At 51.7% G+C, this 17,460-nt stretch overlaps 1 protein-coding gene across 6 annotated transcripts in view; it reads right to left on the bottom strand.

Moving 5' to 3' along the window:
- Positions 1-15,106, bottom strand: part of LOC149338409 (putative defense protein 3) — a 135,831-nt gene extending 120,725 nt beyond the window's left edge. The window contains exons 1-3 of one of the 6 annotated variants that reach the window (XM_089547641.1): positions 14,884-15,090; positions 13,744-13,785; positions 4,710-4,787 (exon numbers count right to left, since the gene is read on the bottom strand). In XM_089547641.1, the coding sequence (XP_089403767.1) occupies positions 4,710-4,743 (34 nt within the window). In that variant the 5' untranslated portion in view covers positions 4,744-4,787; positions 13,744-13,785; positions 14,884-15,090. Of the gene's footprint in view, positions 1-4,709; positions 4,788-5,173; positions 5,324-13,743; positions 13,786-14,883 lie in introns of those variants that run through there. The other 5 variants (XM_089547640.1, XM_089547638.1, XM_089547644.1 and 2 more) reach the window with 5 other exon arrangements.
- Between the last annotated feature and the right edge of the window lie 2,354 nt (positions 15,107-17,460).

Below are 17,460 nucleotides of genomic sequence, written 5' to 3'. Positions count from 1 at the left end.
GGAATTTAAACAATAGTCACCTCTGAACTTCTATGCGCTGGGGCCAGCATGAAAAAGTCGCCAGGAAGGGGACGCCAACTTTCGTGCGTGATTGTGGGCCCTCTGCTGCGCGTAGAAGTGTATTATTTGGCTCAGATTTTATGACAACACAATGTAGTGATTAAGCGAGTTGACGTGCTCACCTCGGAAGCTGTTTCAGGGAATTGTTAAACCTTTCTCGTGGGTTAGTTCAGGAACCTCTTGTTCCCTCTCTATTCCTAGCTTTCGTGCTTAGTTTAAAACTATTAAATTACGGCTTTTGTTCGAAATTCCCCGTATTTTTCTTCTTTCTGTCAGCTAAGCTTTTTCCACACAATTCTGTCGCAACCCACTGCTGACAAACCCGGGTGCTCAAGAACAGTTTGCCAACGATGACCTTTAACGTTACCTATAAATCTACCTCTCGGACATTAAAACGCATAGTTTGGCCTGTAGGTACGCTAACACGTTGCAATTCATGGCAACAAAGAGGTCAACATGAAGGACGAAGACGAAATTTGTGTTGAGAATCAAAAAATAGCGTCGGTAGTCTGCACTCGTCGTGTCTTCTTACTTCAGCCTTTTCTCCTGTGTCGTGGTGAACGTCGAAACGTTCAAGGATTTATTTTGCCACCAGAATTCACGTGCCTCCGACGTTACGGATTGCTTGTTTTTCATTATGACGTCATTGTTTAGTTATTCATTCATTTTGGTGAGCACGCTGGTTCCACCTTATAGGCCACCATGTTTTTTGAGCGTATGGGCGTCTATGCAAGCTGCGCTACTCTTCATCTGCTTTGACTGTACAGCATTGCTTGTTTTCTTTTTAGAGCGAACGCTCATCTTTTCGAACAAAGCTACAAAAGGTGGGTCATCGCCGCAGTCTTGACCTTGACCTCGGATAAATAAAGCAAGTAAATATTGCCGCGACTGGGAATAGAACCAGCGACGACGCAAACATATGAGCTTCGCTGGCCACTGCGCAAGAGCTCTATGCTCTCGCCGCAGCCGATCACTCCTCGTGTTCACGCGATCACTGCGAGCAACTCTCGCGATCACTGCGACCAACTCTCGCGATCACTGCGACAAACTCTCGCGATCACTGCGACAAACTCTCGCGATGAGCATTCAACATCGTCGTCTTCATCAACTTCCATCTGCAGCGCGAACAGATCAGATGAGCTTAACCTCGATCAGAGCTTAACCTAGTCTAATATCGTTGCTAGAGAAGCCGATGATCCAGCAAAGCGAAACCATGAGCCAATAAGGCTAAACTATGTGTATACCCTGCCGTTTTTTTATGTTGAGATTATGGGTGCATAAATAGTTGGCTGGTATGGGAACTGGCAGAAATACCAAAGAATGTGTAGTACACGTATAGAGGCGTTGGTATTTCTTCTACTCTGTTTACTTAATTATGTCAACCAATTCAGTCCGCCTAATTTCTAAACCGAGTGCCCAGGGAAAACTTCTCGATCTTAGAGCGCGCTCACCAATAACGATACGAAAAAATTTACCCAACTACGTACTGTACTACCCAATGAATAGAAGTTGAGAATTAGAGGGGTTTGTTGGGAATAAAACGTAGCGGCCTATGCAGATGAGCACACACCTTTGGTCAGACTTAACACAGAGTACCGCAGTTCGCATGCGAACAGGCTTAAATAATTAAACTTGACAGATATGAACAGCGGAAAGAAAGAAAGCAACTTAACTCACCCTGCATCACTGAGGCTGCATTGACAATGGCTTGGAGCTGGCTCAGCAAAACCAGCTGTTCCTCAAGCAGCGGGAGGACATTGTGACCAGCCGTGAGCTGGGATCAATGCCTTCCCACTGCGTGACCTGGAGGATCAGAAAGCACCTCAACGGATGAGGCAGAAAGCCATCTTCAATACAGTCCCGAACTAGAAACTCCAGCATACGTCAAAATTGTTTTAAAAACAATCAATTGTGTAACTAATTAGTTTACTAAATTTTCATGAATTTAATACTTACATTACCAAATAAAGTTATGGCATTACGCTACAGTTAGTTCGGAAAATAATGCAAAAGAAGTCAACAGTTAAGAATTGACTCGTTAATTGATTGACTGAATTACTAAATATTTGAGTGATTGCGGCAGTTTTTCTTGAGATTATTATTAAAATATATCCTTTGTTTTACGACAGTTTTCTACAGTATCCCGTGTATAGGCACCAAGTATACACACAAATGTGAGGTATCTCCATTGGGCGAAGCACCCGGCAATTGGAATGTGCACTCAAAAGCGATGGTCAAAGTGTGGATGAAACGCCAAGTGGTGTGGGCAACAGCCTGAATTGCATGCTCGCCTGAACACATGAGCTAGCCTACTCCTGCGCAATATTGACTTCAGAAGTTGCAGTTCTGCAGTTCTGAAGGTGCAGTTCTGCACTTCTGTAGATGCAGTTGATTCACAGTCCCATGAACCCCAAGTATTGCAGCAGCCGCAGATTCAATCTCATTAGACTATGGGAGTGTTCGCACCGTCCAAAACAATGGGCGGAAGACATCAACCTGGCAAGACTCAACGCAAATAAGAACCTCAAATTTTCTTCCGTCGCTGTTTGCCTGCCTCCGAGCTTCACGTTCTTTGCATCACGTCCTGACTTTTGCTGCGACTTCATTATCAATTTCCGCACACAGCTAAAGGCCTTACGGCGTGCTAAGGAGCAGCGATACTTGCTTAAATCCCTTATTACTAACTGGCGTTGAAAAAATGGACGGCAGACGCTGATGACTACACGAGACACACACGTAGGCGGAGTTTAGAAGTTATGTCGAACCAACTCGCAGGCACGGCATACTTAGCGATTTAATTCCTTGTTCAACACTTCTGCCAAGACCACCTGGCAGCCTGGACAACCACGCGCAGTTTTCCACGCAGCTCTTCCACGCGTGAGGTCTCTTCGGCCGAATTAACGCCGGCACGCTGAAAAATAATAATAGCAGAAATGATGCCTTGACGCTTTCTCTCTACGTGTTCTAATCAGGCATTTAATTGGCGTTGCTTGTCTTAGCTGGTGGTCTCATAAAAGACCTCATTTTTCTTAGATTCGCGCGGACAGCAGATAAAGGCCTATACATCACAATAGCTCGCACTCTGGACATGAGGCATAAATCCCTGTCACCACTGTGTCAAGCCTGGAAAGGCCGGAGAAGCGTTTCCGAAAGGACGCGCTTGGTAATGAGACTCCCAGCTTCTTTTCTTTCTTAACAATCTCGGCACCGAAATGATTTGTTTTGTTCGCCCGAAGTAATTACCCTTGCACCGCATGGCTTGGCAGAGCTAGAGGCTTTTGAAACAGGCGCTCTTTCTGGCCGTGCCCCCATCAGGCCTAGACTGTTTTAGTAGTTGCTTTTAGCGCGCGTGGTTGCCGCCCACAGCGAAGTGTGGCGGCCCACTCAAGTAGTTTTCATTCCTGCCACCGTGGCGACTAAGCGCATGAGGAGGGCACGCGGTAACCGAACCGGCGTTCGGAGCTTATTAACCAAGGTTTGAGTGGCGCTTGCAAACCCCCGGCGAGACAGACTTATGGAGCGCAAGTTCTCCAGTAGTTAACCACGACTGCAAGTAAAACGAACTCAGTTGATTCCTACGTGGAACACCAGTTATCCTTAAGAGTAAAACCTCTCCATATTGCCCGTTTTCCCGACAAAGGCCGTTTGCACCTTCCACTGTTATCTCCGATATAATGATCACATATAGAATGATCGGTGTGGAAAGAAAAATGCTAGGTCTAACGTTAAGAGATCGGAAGCGGCGGAGTTGGCGAGGGATCAAACACCAGTTAATGACTTCCTAGTAGAAATCAAGGGGAAGAAATGGGCTTGGTCAAGGTATGTAGTGCGAAGGCAATATAACCAATGGTCTTTAAGGGTCGGAGTGAATTTCAAGAGACGGCAAGCGTAGCAGGGAGCAGCAGAAAGTTAGATGGGCGGATGAGACAAAGAAGACTGCGGGGTTAGGGTGCGCGCAACTGGCAAAGGGCAGGGTTAACTGAAGAGACATGGGAGAGGACTTTGCCCTGCAGAGGGCGTTGTCGGGTTGATGATGATGACGATGATGACTGCTACTGAGCAGAATGTTGTGCTAATGCCGCATATTACACACACATTTTTAATCTCGCGTTTTTTTATTTTTTGTCTTCAAATGCATACATAAAGCGTCGTCTCGTCACTCAAGTGTGCGCTAGAAAATCAATAAATCTGGGAGCAGCCCTGAAAAATCAAGGGGTCACTTAAGACTACTTGCGTGCCTTGAATGCGAAAAAATTGTTTTTGTCTTGACTTGATTTAAATACTATTGTTTATTGATTTCTCAGTTGTCCTCTTCGTTTCTAATGACACAACTCATCATCAGCATATAGTAGTAAGGCAAAGTATATAATAGATTCACCTTTGTTCAGCAAGAAACAACGTGGCTTTGTGGTCTGTGGCTTTCTGGGCGCTCGCCTCGAAGTGTTAAATTCCAGGATTCGATTCCCCACGCACTCAGAAGTAATTCTGTTTTTCTTTGATACCACTGTGACGTCATATCTCACTCTGGAACCACTGCTGTTTGGTAAACGCTGACAACAAGTTTCCTTGCCGATGAGCCGTATTATGCCTTCGCATTAAAATTATTATAGCAATGCTACATTTATGCAATGAGACACGCATTTACTCACTGCCCCAGAGAAGCACGCTTCCACTGAAACACATGATGCCTTGACGATGACCACATGTCACATGCGTAGCCAGCGCATCTGGAAAACAGCATGAGGGGATACCTCAAGACTTGAAGGCTGCCTCATTCTAGCCGGGTTTTCCTACAAAACGATCCTGTATTCTTGAATTTTCAGTTAATCTATGCTATTAATTAACGAAAAAGAACTTTTAAAGGAGAGCAAGAAAGCGGTCTAACAAAATCAAAAGCAACAAACCCCCGTATGCGTTCACAACTTTCGCTCCGTACAGGTCCAATTTTTCTGCATCAACCGTATCATCACTCCCTGCTGACTGAGGTTCCAATGCCTGCTCCCTGCGGTGGAGCTTACGCATACCATGCTCACGTTGTATAGAGTATCGTGTACAGTTCGAACACGGTTGAGCATTTATTGAAGAGGCCTCATAAGGAAACGTGTCAGCTCACATTGAATAGTCCCGGGTCCTGAACCTGCAACGCACCCTCGTCACCTTGGCCCAGCACCTATTGAACGCCTAACATAAAGACTGTTAATAAAAAGTGTCACACCACCAGCACTTTGAATAGAGCACGCATCAAACGCATGAGTAGGGGTACGTCGAATAACGTCCCATCGGAAGCACCGGAAGGATTTACCACGCGAGGCTTTCCAGAACGATCACCACCCCTTTGGGTTTAATGTTCCATAGTCTTGAGCTTTAAAAATTACAATAGTTTAGGCCCCGCAGTAGCTGATATATGTCCTACAGACACATAAACTTGCTTCATTTTGTTCAAAAAAGACCTCCTATGAGGTAATCCCATGCCGCAACCAACAGTACCTAGCTTTATACACTCAGCAAGAAATATAAGAGATGTATTGTGGGATATACAAATATCCTTCATCGCCCCCGCGCCGAGTCACGCGACGAGAGCGCGCGCAGCAAAGAATGGGGAGATGGGGGCACCCGGCCGCTCTCCTCACTCCCAGCTCGGACGTGACGTCACGCCTACGCTCTAGCGTCTTAGGGACGGGGTGAACGACTCTCCTTGAAGGTAACCGGTTGCCCAAGGGGGGGGGGGGGGCAATGTGGTAGGGGTTAAAAGGGGAGTGCTTGCGGCGGGAAGGGCTCTCTCTTGCCGCGGCGTTACTGCCCGACTGCCTCGCCGACCCCGCTTCCTGCCCGCGCCTCTCGGACTATCCAACGCCGGTCGACGACGACTTGGTAAGGTGCTGAACCATATATTATCGGATAGAACATTCTTCCGCAGTGTGCTTTGCCTTGCGCTAGGTTAATAAACGGTTTCCTAGCGTACTCTGCTCGTTGCCTACTTCGTCCGAACCCGCCGTGGCTGTGACTTTGCGCCGCGGGTTGGGGACACGAGAACGCCCGCGCATAGCTGGCACGGAAGCTCGCCTTCCCGGCCGGCTGCACGCGGAGTGACCCCATATCTTGGCACCCGAACGTGGGCCGAACTAGGCATTGAGCAGTGTACTTTGTTGGAGCGAACGACTGTCGACGCGCTAACAAAGGATGGCAGCTGATAGGCCTGACTTCCAGTCTTTGTTCATGCTGTCAGAGCTAGGGGCACAGAGCCAGGGCTCCCTACTTGACTTGGCTTTGGAAGGTGTAAATCTTGAGTGTTCCACGCGGAATAGCCGAGTTGCATTCCCGGGCGCGTCGGCAGGACTTAGGCCTGGTACGGAGGGCACCACATCGGGCACCTCGCCGCTCCGTGGTGCCAACAATAGGGCACCTAGGCTTCATCATTCGACACCATCAGTGGCTGCGCCCAACTCCGGGGGCGTTAGTCCGCAGTCATCCGAGGTGCTCTTGCAGAACGCGATGCAAGTTGTGCAGAGCTTAGCGGGTATGTTGCAAAACAGTTTGCAAGCCCCGGCCCAGGCACCCCGTCTTAGGATAGAGGCACCTACCTACACGGGGTACCATGACAGAACCGGGGCTAATGAGTGCCGCGACCGTCTGCTGCATTATCAGCAAGCGACAGGAATCGCAGACGCCGAACTTCTCGCGCGTGTTGTGCCTGTCTCTTTGACGGAGCAAGCGGCCCGCTGGTACCGACTAACCGGTAATCGAGCGAGTACAATGGAGGAGTTTAGCGCAAGCTTCCGCGACGAATTCCTCCCCGCAAACTACGAGTGGCGTTTGAGGAGAGAGCTGGAGCTCCGCACCCAGCACCCCGACGAGTTTTGTTAGAGTACGTCCGAGCGATGGACGAACTGTATCGCCTCGCTGACCCTCGTGCCACAAACATGGAGAAAGTTGAGCGTGTCACACGACAAGCGCACCCGACTTTCGCGGCCTACCTGAGAGCAGGCAGGTTTAGAGACCTGGACGAGCTAGCAGGTGAGGCGAAGCGCATTCAGGGAGACATCCTCTCTGCGCGAGCGTATCGGCCACCGCCACCCGCATCGCAGTCACCTGAGCCGCGTTGCGCGTGGAATGGCAGCTCAGCGCGTAGTCCGTCTAGAGCTGAAGCGACAGCACAGTTTGCTGACGAGCGTGTCCCGAGGGATTGGGAATTGTCCGACCGCGCTTTGGACCCATTCAGCTACGCTTTGCGAACAGCACACGCTGCCGCAGAGCGCAACACACGCAGCCGAGATCGCGAGGCCGACACGTGGCCGCACGAGCGGCCCCCACCGTCCGCACCGCGAGATCGAGATCGATACGACCGACCGGAACGTGGCGACCAGCGCCTAGCCCGTCGGAGCCCGAGCAACCGCTGCTACAGGTGTGACCAACCGGGGCACTTCGCCCGCCACTGCGGCCGCCTCCCCGCCCGTGAGCAAACACGGTCGGGAAACGGCCACAGCCGCCGGTGATCGGCCTTCGATCCCGCGCGGCGTACACAGAGAAACCCGGTTTATTAGCGCCTTTGGCATGTCGCGTAGGAAGTTCTGTTGACTTGTCAGCGCCGTTCATTGAGCTAACGATAGCTCGAAAGAAATTCACCTCGTTACTCGATACAGGGGCAAGCGCTTCTTTGTTCGGTGACGAGGTGCTAAAACATCTCCGCCAGAACAAAATCCGGTTGAGAGAGTGCGATACAACTTTTCGCCTCGCGAGCGGCACAGCGCAATCTAGCGGTGCGGCTAGGATAGTGGTTCGCTGGGAAAGACGCGTGCGGCGACAACGCCTCGTTCATCTTCCCTGTTTATCCCTTCCTATAATTCTTGGGCGAGACTTCCTAGCCAAGACAGGCATTGTGATAGACATAACCAGCGGAGACTATCGGAAGCGCACCACCGGCGCATTGAAGCTTTTAGCGAAAGCGCCCGCGGCCTCGCAGTCGATTACGGCTCCGAACGCGAAGCGAGCGGGGAGAGACCGTGGAAAATCACCCCCGCCGGCCCGGAAACAAGCATGCGGGCGGACAGTCGCCGCTGAGAGAGGGCCCACAGAGAATGTTGTCGCGGTAGAAAGCTGTTCTACCGTGCCAGGGAGGGCAATGCACCCTTTGTTGTCGGAGGTGAACAGCGTATCGGAGAGGGAGAAGGCACGCTTGTCGTCTCTCCTCTACGAATTCAACGCGACATTCACGGACCGGCCTGGCCTCACTACACTAGTAAGGCACAGAATAGACCCGGGTGATGCACTGCCTTGGAAGTGCAATTATAGACCAATTAGAAAAGCACTAGACGGCGCCTTAGACGAACTTATCGACACTGGCGTTGTTGAGAGGTCTAACAGCCCTTCGGGCTTCCCGGTAGTCTTAGTTCCAAAGAAAGACAATACATATCGTCTTTGCGTGGACTACGGCCGACTGAACGAGGTTACGAGAAAGGATGTGTACCCTCTACCAACCATTTCTTCCCTAGTGTCCAACCTAGGTGGGGCGAAGTACTTTACTACGCTCGATGCTAGCCGCGGATACTTTCAGGCTGAAATGGATGAGCGTGATAAGGAGAAGACTGCTTTCACTTGTCACAGAGGTCTTTTCCAATTCAAGAGAATGTCTTTTGGCTTGGTAGGAGCACCCGCTACTTATCAGCGCCTAATAAACCGTGTTCTAGGAGATGCAAAGTGGCAACACGCGCTTCTCGCATATCTAGACGACATCGTGGTGTACTCGAAAACGTTCCAGGAACACCTGCGCCACTTGAGGGACATCCTAGAGAGGCTGAGGTCCGCGGGAATCACTTTGAACCCGAAGAAGGCGCAGATCGCCGTGACCCGAATAACACTGGTGGGGTTCACGATCGACAAAGGCCGCATTCTGCCGTGCGAGGATAAACTCGAGGCTTTGCTTAAGTTTCCGTCGCCGTCAGATCTAGCTGGTCTCAGACGCTTCCTGGGAATGGCGAACTTTTATCGCCAGTTCATCCCAGATTGCGCAGCGCTGCAGGCACCTTTGACAAAGCTTTTGAAGAAGGGCGAGCGCTGGAGTTGGGGTCACGAGCAAGAGGCTGCACTGCGAAACCTCACCAAGGTGCTCGCGGACACGGCTGAGTTGCAGCTACCCGACCTAAACAGGGAGTTTGTGATTCAAACCGACGCAAGCGACCTGGGCTTAGGAGCAGTGTTGCTTCAGGAGCATGAAGGCGTCCTCCGACCGGTAGCGTTCGCGAGCCGTTCACTGACGCCGGCAGAGAGAAACTACTCGGTGACAGAGAAGGAATGCCTCGCGATAGTTTTTGCTCTGCGGAAGTTCGACTACTACGTCGACGGGGTGGCATTTGTGATCGAGACGGATCACATGGCGCTCACATGGCTGAGACGACTCAGGGAACCGAGCGGCCTCCTGGCGCGTTGGGCCCTGTTGCTGCAGCGTTACGACTTTACCGTGCGCTACCGCAGAGGGAAGAACAACGCCGTGGCTGACGCACTCTCGCGAGCGCCTGTCCAGAGCGAGGAAGGTCACGCGACCGACCACCCGACAGAGAGAGAGAGTGAGGGATTGTTCCCAGCCGTAGCCGATGTAAGGGACGCGGATCGACCGCTGATCCCGGGCGAGAGCGTGAACCACGTGGACTACGCTAGTTCCGTGGGGATCGTGTTCAGCAGAAAGTAGTTGCTCGAAGCTCAGCAGATGGGTTCGTTTTGTCGAAAAGTGTTCGACGGGCTCCGGGAGCCGGGCGGCCGGTCGGCCGCGCACACGGGGACAGCTGGTTTTGCTGTCGGTGCGGAGCGCTTGGAAACAGCTGGTAGTGCTGTGAGCGCGCTGGATTCTTATCTGCTGGATTCCGACGGCGTCCTGCTGAGGTATATCCCCTCCGAGAACGACACAAGCGAGGCGTTCAAGGTGGTGTTACCGCGAGTGTTGAGAGCGGCACTGTTACGTTACTTTCACGACTCGTGCATCGCTGGGCATGCAAGCGGCCCCAAGACTAACATTAAGTTGTGTCGCTTTGCTACCTGGCTTGGCATGAAAAGGGACGTAACACGCTACGCCCGCTCATGTCATGTGTGCCAAAGCGTGAAGCCCCGAGGTGGACAACCGCCCGACCTCATGCAGCCGATTAACAGCCAGACTCCCTGGCAAATCGCGGCGTGTGACATCATGGGACCGTATCCCACGACACCGAGTAGGAACAAGTTCTTACTGGTGGTCACGGATCACTTCAGCAAGAGGGTTGAACTTTTCCACCTGAGAAAGCTGACGGCACGAGTGATCATGGAGAAGCTGATGGACGTATTCACCAGGTTCGGTTTCCCAGAGCAGCTGATAACGGACAACGCGTCCCACTTCACTGCGAAGGTGTCCGTAGATTCGTGCGCTGCACTCGGCATTAAGCACAAGAAAACGACCACCTATCATGCTCAGTCGAACCCCACGGAACGAGTCAACCGCAACATCACGCACATGCTTGTCGCGTACTCTGAGAGGCACAAAGATTGGGATTCCTATCTGCCGGAGATCGCGTTCGCTTTGTGTTCGACCGTTAACTGCTCGACTGGGTATGCGCCGTCTTCTCTCAATCTGGGTAGAGAGCTGCTAAATCCGATGGATCGGGTTCTAACGGACAGCAGGAAGACGCCAGTCGCTTCGTCAGCACGAGCTGATTACGCGACGCAGCTGCGCGCTAAGATGACGGAGGCCTTACGCAAGGCTCGCCGCAAACCTGAGTACGGCTAGGGCGCAGCAGAAAGCACAGCACGATCGCTCGCACCGGGATGTTCACTACGAAGTGGGCGATCTGGTGCTTCGGCGCCAACACGTTCTGACCGATGCTAGCAGACAGTTCGCGGCCTCGTTGGCGCCGAAATGGATCGGGCCGCTTCGCGTGCGAGAGAAGCTTTCCTCGCTCGTTAACAGGCTCGAGGACTTGCGGTCGAAACCGACAGGCGGACCGGTGCACGTATGCGACTTGAAACGTTACGTGCAGCGAGACGAGTGGGTCCATGACACAGCCCGACCCGCGCCGCAGTCGGAAAACGAGCGCTGCGATCAGCCGGCGAAATACGCGTCCCGCTATAACTTGAGCCGTAGGCAGAAATAAAATCTGCCTGCGCGGACTAGAGCGAGGGCGCAGATCGACACGCAGTCCCGTTAGATGCATGAACGTATGGGCCGCTCATGCCGATCAATGTTACGTAAGACTTACTTGCGTTAACCGTCATGACTCTCGTGAGGGCCGAACAGCTACGTAGCACGCGCTGCGGGAGTTGGCTAAATCTGTGTTGACCTTTTTCAGCGCAGATAGAAAAGAAGCAGGGCGCATCAGAACGACATCGTCCACCACTACCACCTACCAGCCACCATCTAGCTTCGGCAACGCGCCGCGCCCACAGCCCGACGGTGACGCCCCGCCTGCGGACTGAAGCCGCCACCCTGCTGCAGCCAGGCCACCCCTACCACCTGCCGCATCGCGTCGTAGCTGCACGCCTGCGGACTGTACGCCGCTGCACCCGCCTACCCAAGAACAAGCTGGCCAAAATGCAGAGAGAGAAGCCGAGACCCCATTACCACCTCAACCCTGGGCCCTCGCTAGCTAACCAGGCATGCCAGGGCAGCCCAACCGCCCGGCATCTACGTTGGAAGCGCCGCGGCCCTCGCCTCTGAAGCCACCTGACCCAGTCTCTGAGGGTGGCGCAGCCACGAACCTGGCCTCCAAGCAGTCGAAGCCGGTGCCACGGAGGCGGTCAACCACCTTCACCGGAGCGGTGCAAGCGCGGGTAATCGGAAGACTGCAACCGGTAGCAAGCTGCCTTTCAACATCACCATCTCGCGGGTGGCCAAGCCTACGGACCAGCAGATCGGTGCGGGCGTGGCGCGGACGGCAACAAGTGTACCGGCGGGAGCCGAAGACCTTCGATCCCTGGATGGCGGAGAAGACAAAGTAACTTTGCGTCTGCTTCTCTGTTCGGGAGGCTTCTTAAGGAGTGGAGGATGTGGGATATACAAATACCCTTCATCGCCCCCGCGCCGAGTCACGCGACGAGAGCGCGCGCCGCAGGGAATGGGGAGAGGGGGGCACCTGGCTACTCTCCTCACTCCCAGCTCGGACGTGACGTCACGCCTACGCTCTGGCGTCTTAGGGACGGGGTGAACGACTCTCCTTGAAGGTAACCGGTTGTCCAAGGGGGGGGGCAATGTCGTAGGGGTTAAAAGGGGAGAGCTTGCGGCGGGAAGGGCTCTCTCTTGCCGCGGCGTTACTGCCCGACTGCCCCGCCGACCCCGCTTCCTGCCCGCGCCTCCCGGACTATCCAACGCCGGTCGACGACAACTTGGTAAGCTGCTGAACCATATATTATCGCATAGAACATTCTTCCGCAGTGTGCTTTGCCTTGCGCTAGGTTAATAAACGGTTTCCTAGCGTACTCTGTTCGTTGCCTATTTCGTCCGAACCCGCCGTGGCTTTGACTTTGCGCCGCGGGTTAGGGACACGAGAACGCCCGCGCATAGCTGGCACGGAAGCTCGCCTTCCCGGCCGGCTGCACGTGGAGTTACCCCATAATATAAAGCCGCAACCATTATTACCTGCAATAACAACCTCAGTCTAGTTAAATTAGTTTCAGTAACAAACTATGCGTGCATCCTAAGCATATAAAAAGAAATTACTCATCATTTTAACCACGAAGCACAATGTATAACTTAAACCTATTGTATAAACCCACTGCCAGGAAAGAATTACAGCAAGACGGACAATATCTGATATTGGGGACAAAAGTCTCCAGGACGCGCCACCGCCTAATTTGGCGCATAGGTGCAAAGAGTACCAATGTTCCGCTTGTTCCACTAGCACACATTACAGAACACAAGAGCAACTTTCACCTCCGCAAGTCTCGCTTGCGACCACCGGATGATAATACAGCAACACACGTTGGTTGCCGGTCGCGTGTCCTGGGGAATTTGGTTCCCGAGAGTACGTGATGACATCAATAATTAGATAATTAAATGAGTAAAATCCCGAAATTCATCGCCATCAGCATGAAATGGGTGTTCAGTTTCTAAATATTTTACTCGGCAATAACATAAAAAACACTTAATTGAAAGACCTTCGACCTGGCTTTCCCGCACTCCCCATTTATAAAATGGCGGCGCTTGCATGCCTAATCCCGTATATATGCACGCCGTTTGAGTGTTCAGTGACGTATAAGTATGTAACGTGATTGCGGGGACCACTGTGTGGGCGACGACACCTTTTTATAATTATGGAACGGGGAATGCAAACTTAAAGCGAGCATTCAAAAGCGTATTTTTGACATTAGATATTTTCACCCTTAAAGCGCAACTGCATAGCTTTTTAGAAATAAACGAGCTTAAAAAGGTCGAATGTCTGAGGCATGCAGGTAATGCATGCGAAGACCTTTTGGGCATGCATTTGAAATGCCGACGTAATCACCGATTAAAATGACAACGGCCTTCAAGCTTCTCCGCAGCGCAGAAAGCCAAGTGGGGGGCGCAAGATGACGTCATCGAAGGTATCGGTACATTTCCAACACACAGACGCCTGTTTTGGAGGCAAAAAACTAACGCCATCGAAGGCAAAGCCCGCCGAATGTTGTTTGGCAGCATTCCACAAGGCACGGCAGCGTGTGGCTGACGGCAGCGGTAATTTGAAATCATACCTTTCGTGACGTCGCATTGAACTTTCCCGCACTCCTCGGGAGCTTTGAGAAGAAGCGCAAAATGCAGTCGTCGATTAGATCACTATTTTAAATGGTAGTGAAAAAACACGTGGTATGCTTTACCTACAGCCACTAGAAATTTGAATCTTTTTAAATCTCGAAATTCTGAAAAAGTGGTGCAGTCGCCTTCTAATGCCGGTAAAAAATATCTAATAGTGTATTCTCGTGTAATGTTGATGGTCTTCAATTTCGGGCTGCACAGACCGGACCGACGTATCTCTGACACTTTTTAAGATAAATTTCTATAAAAGTTAAAAACGCTGTATGTATATTATGATCAAGGGATGCGCGCCATTAATGCTTAAAAGTAGCGTTTTTTAAGGTAAAGGAAATTTTTTCCGGAAAAGCAATACCAGTGTAGCCGACGTCAAAAACAGAAAAATCGCGATACTTAGTAAATTGATTAACCAAATCTTAATAGTAAACTTTTTAGCCACTGTCGATAGGCGCCGCGTTTTACTTAGATATTCGTAGCCAGCTCTTAGTAGCACCAATATAAGTTTTTAGAATTACGAAAATGGGATTACCCTCGCCGCTGTGGATCAACTAATTTGGGCCATTTTCCACGCCATTCGAAAACCGCTCGCCAGCGAGAGGGCGCCAGGCAGCGTCAAATACCCTCACAATATGACGCACGTACTATCCGGCAATCTCGGCACCTGCCGTGCTACGGTGCTTGTCACTATTCGTCGCTTCGTTGGTCACTGCTTTAACAGAATATAGGATTTTCTGTAAAACAGTTTCTTTATTTAATAGCGAATAGTTACCTTTTTAACTATTACTGTCACTGATCAGAAAAGTACGGAAGGAAATCCTCTTTCTTTCTTACTCGCCCGGTGATCACTAGCGATCCTTGTCGCCAAAGGGTCGTTAATATTCAGATTTTTTAATGTGTTTAAACCAGTTTACGGGATTCTGCCGATACCCAATCTAGTGACATTACTTCTTAAAGGCAGATTTTCCTCTTGCGTCTTAACAATAAAACGCTCTGCAAGGGTGCGATACATAAAATCTGCGATGCCATTGGAAAGTTATTGCAGTTTAGTCCTTTTCCAGACCGTAACAACTCTTTGTACTTACTTTTGCACCGTTCGACCTCCCCCTTGTTACGACTCGCCTTCGTCCTGGGGAAGACGACGACATGGCAGCAGCGAAACGCCGACAAACCCCGAGACGCGCGTTGGGTGAACGCCTGGATGGCCACGGAAGCCGCGTCCGTCTGCCCGGTTGAGCGAGCGTTTCCCGTACACCGAGTGGGAACGCGCTTTCGAAATGCGCGCGAACGCCGCTCATGGACATTTCGGCGTCTGCGCTACGTGGTTGGCATCGTTCCCCTCTCCCAGCGCGTGACGACGGCGTGATCTCTCGGGAGTGAGTGAGTGCGTGCGTGTCGGTGATTGGTGCCAGTGAAACCCGGCCCCCATCTAGGGACCCTAGGGAAGAGAACTCTTAAAAAGCCGGCAGCGGCACGGCCGAGAAGCTCGTTGTCATCATGCTCTCCTGTTGAGCTGTCACGATGCAGCGTTCCTGCAGCTCACTTGTAAATATTCATGTATAAATTCCTCTTCTTTGTCTTTTCCCAGCAGCCTCGTCACAGGCGTCCCTCATTCGCTCTCCGGAGCACGTCCATGCTACCTCGACCGTAACAAACTGGGTGGCAGCGGTGGGATGCTGCTACCTCGTCCCTAACAAACTGGTTGGCAGCGGTGGGATGCGAATCGTCGGACGCCGGCGGAGAGTTGCGGACAACGGGACGCTGAGCAGCAGAACGGCGAGTCGGGGGCAGTGCAACGAGCCCTGTGTGTTGACTGGTTGCCTGCAGCGGACCGACTGCGCTGGATTCTTGGCTGCGAGGTTTGGTGAGTGCGGAACTTTCTTCTGCTGAGTTTTGCCAGGCTTTTGTTAGTGTCGGGAACAGAGCTGGTAATTGGGTTGTCGTTGCTGCTGGGTTAGTTGCAGCAAGACAATAGCGGGCAGTAGAGAAGCAGTACTCGGAGCAGCCATGGATTTGAAGACGCTGCGCAAACCAAAGTTACTGGAGCTTGCGAAAGAGTTGGGTCTGGAGGTATCAGACAAACTCAGAAAACCAGAACTGCTGAAGGCTATTCTTGCGTTAGAGGCTGAAGATGACGAGCTTGCGGAATGCCTTGAGACCATTGAGGAGAGGGAATTGGCAAAAAGAGAACAAGAGAAAGAGGAACGCGAACGTAAAGAAAAACAAGAGAAAGAGGAACGCGAAAGACAGCTGCGCGAACAGGAACGCGAAAGAGAGCAGCGGCAACAGGAATACGAAAGAGAGATGCGGGAACTCACACGTGAACTCAACGTGATCAGAAGTATGAGAACGCGATCTCGCTTAAGAGTTTTGAGAAAAGGGGAAAATTTCAGAACTTTTCTGGAAAATTTTGAGAGAATTTGCATGGAGGAGCAGCTAGATCAGGATTATTGGCCAATTATATTGATGAGATTCCTCCCATGTGAACCTTGTAATGTCTGGGCGAGGTTGTCTGACGAGGATGCCCACAACTATGCGATAACCAAAAGTGCGCTGCTCCGATACTTTAGAATTCCCGCGGAGGCAGATTTGGAAGGCCAAATTGACGCTGGTAAGCTACACCGCGATAGTGTCAGGGACCGAGTTAGAAGCTCCGCTCAGTCGCCGGATGACACAAGTGCTGTGCAGAAGTGGCGGCATAGGACAGGTTTGGTCAAGGAAAGAAGGGCCACTTCGGCAGCGAGGACCGATGAGTTCGGTCGAAAAGCTAGCGAAGAGTGCAGATCCACAAGCCGTGAGGGCTCGGGGGATAATGGAGGCACTAAGGCTAGCAACGAGGAAGAGTGCAGATCCGCCAGCCATGAGGGCTCGGGCGATAATGTAGGCACTAAGGCTAGCAACGAGGAAGAGTGCAGATCCGCCAGCCATGAGGGCTCGGGCGATAATGTAGGCACTAAGGCTAGCAACGAGGAAGAGTGCAGATCCGCCAGCCATGAGGGCTCGGGCGATAATGTAGGCACTGCTAAAAATAAGGAAAGGGGCAATGCGTTGGTTTTGAGCCCAGAGAAGCATGCACTTTCCGGGATGGAGGCGCATTTCTGCGGTCAAGGGGTTAGTACCCTGGAGAAAAACGCCGAAGGTCTCAGTGACCCGGGAAATGTAGTCCTTGGGTCACGTGAGGAAGGTCATCACGGGAATTTAGTGAAGGCCGTGTTTAATGGGATTCAAGAGCAAGCTGTGAGTCGCAGCAATCCCGTCAACGACAAAGCCGAGCAATCTGCTTCGTTAGTGAGCACAGACAACGCTAATAAGGGAGAAGCGACCGTCTCTAGCCCTGAGGCAAAACCTGCTTTGACAAGCGAGATTGATGCTTCTGCTCAGGAAGAGACTAGTGAGCTTGCGGGCCAGAGCAGTCAAGGAATCAAGGGAGACCCTCCTTCGATGCGGCTGGCGAACCTTAGTAGCCAAGTTTTGGACACAGCGCTTTGCTGTAAGGAGAGCGGCTGCGAGTCACCCGAGTGCACCGCTGAAACCCAAGGGCAGATCGCAACGTTAGCCATCGAGTGTGGTTTAGATCAAGTTGCAGGCCAGGGAGTTAGGGTCGCAGGGTCGATTAGCAAGCCTCAGGAGAGCAAGTTATGCTCAGCAGGAGGTAAAGTGCT

This window comes from Amblyomma mixtum, chromosome 6, assembly GCF_055824585.1.
Source record: "Amblyomma mixtum isolate Tamu chromosome 6, ASM5582458v1, whole genome shotgun sequence".
Taxonomy (NCBI): Eukaryota; Metazoa; Arthropoda; class Arachnida; order Ixodida; family Ixodidae; genus Amblyomma; species Amblyomma mixtum.
This window is presented reverse-complemented; position numbering and strand designations above follow the sequence as displayed.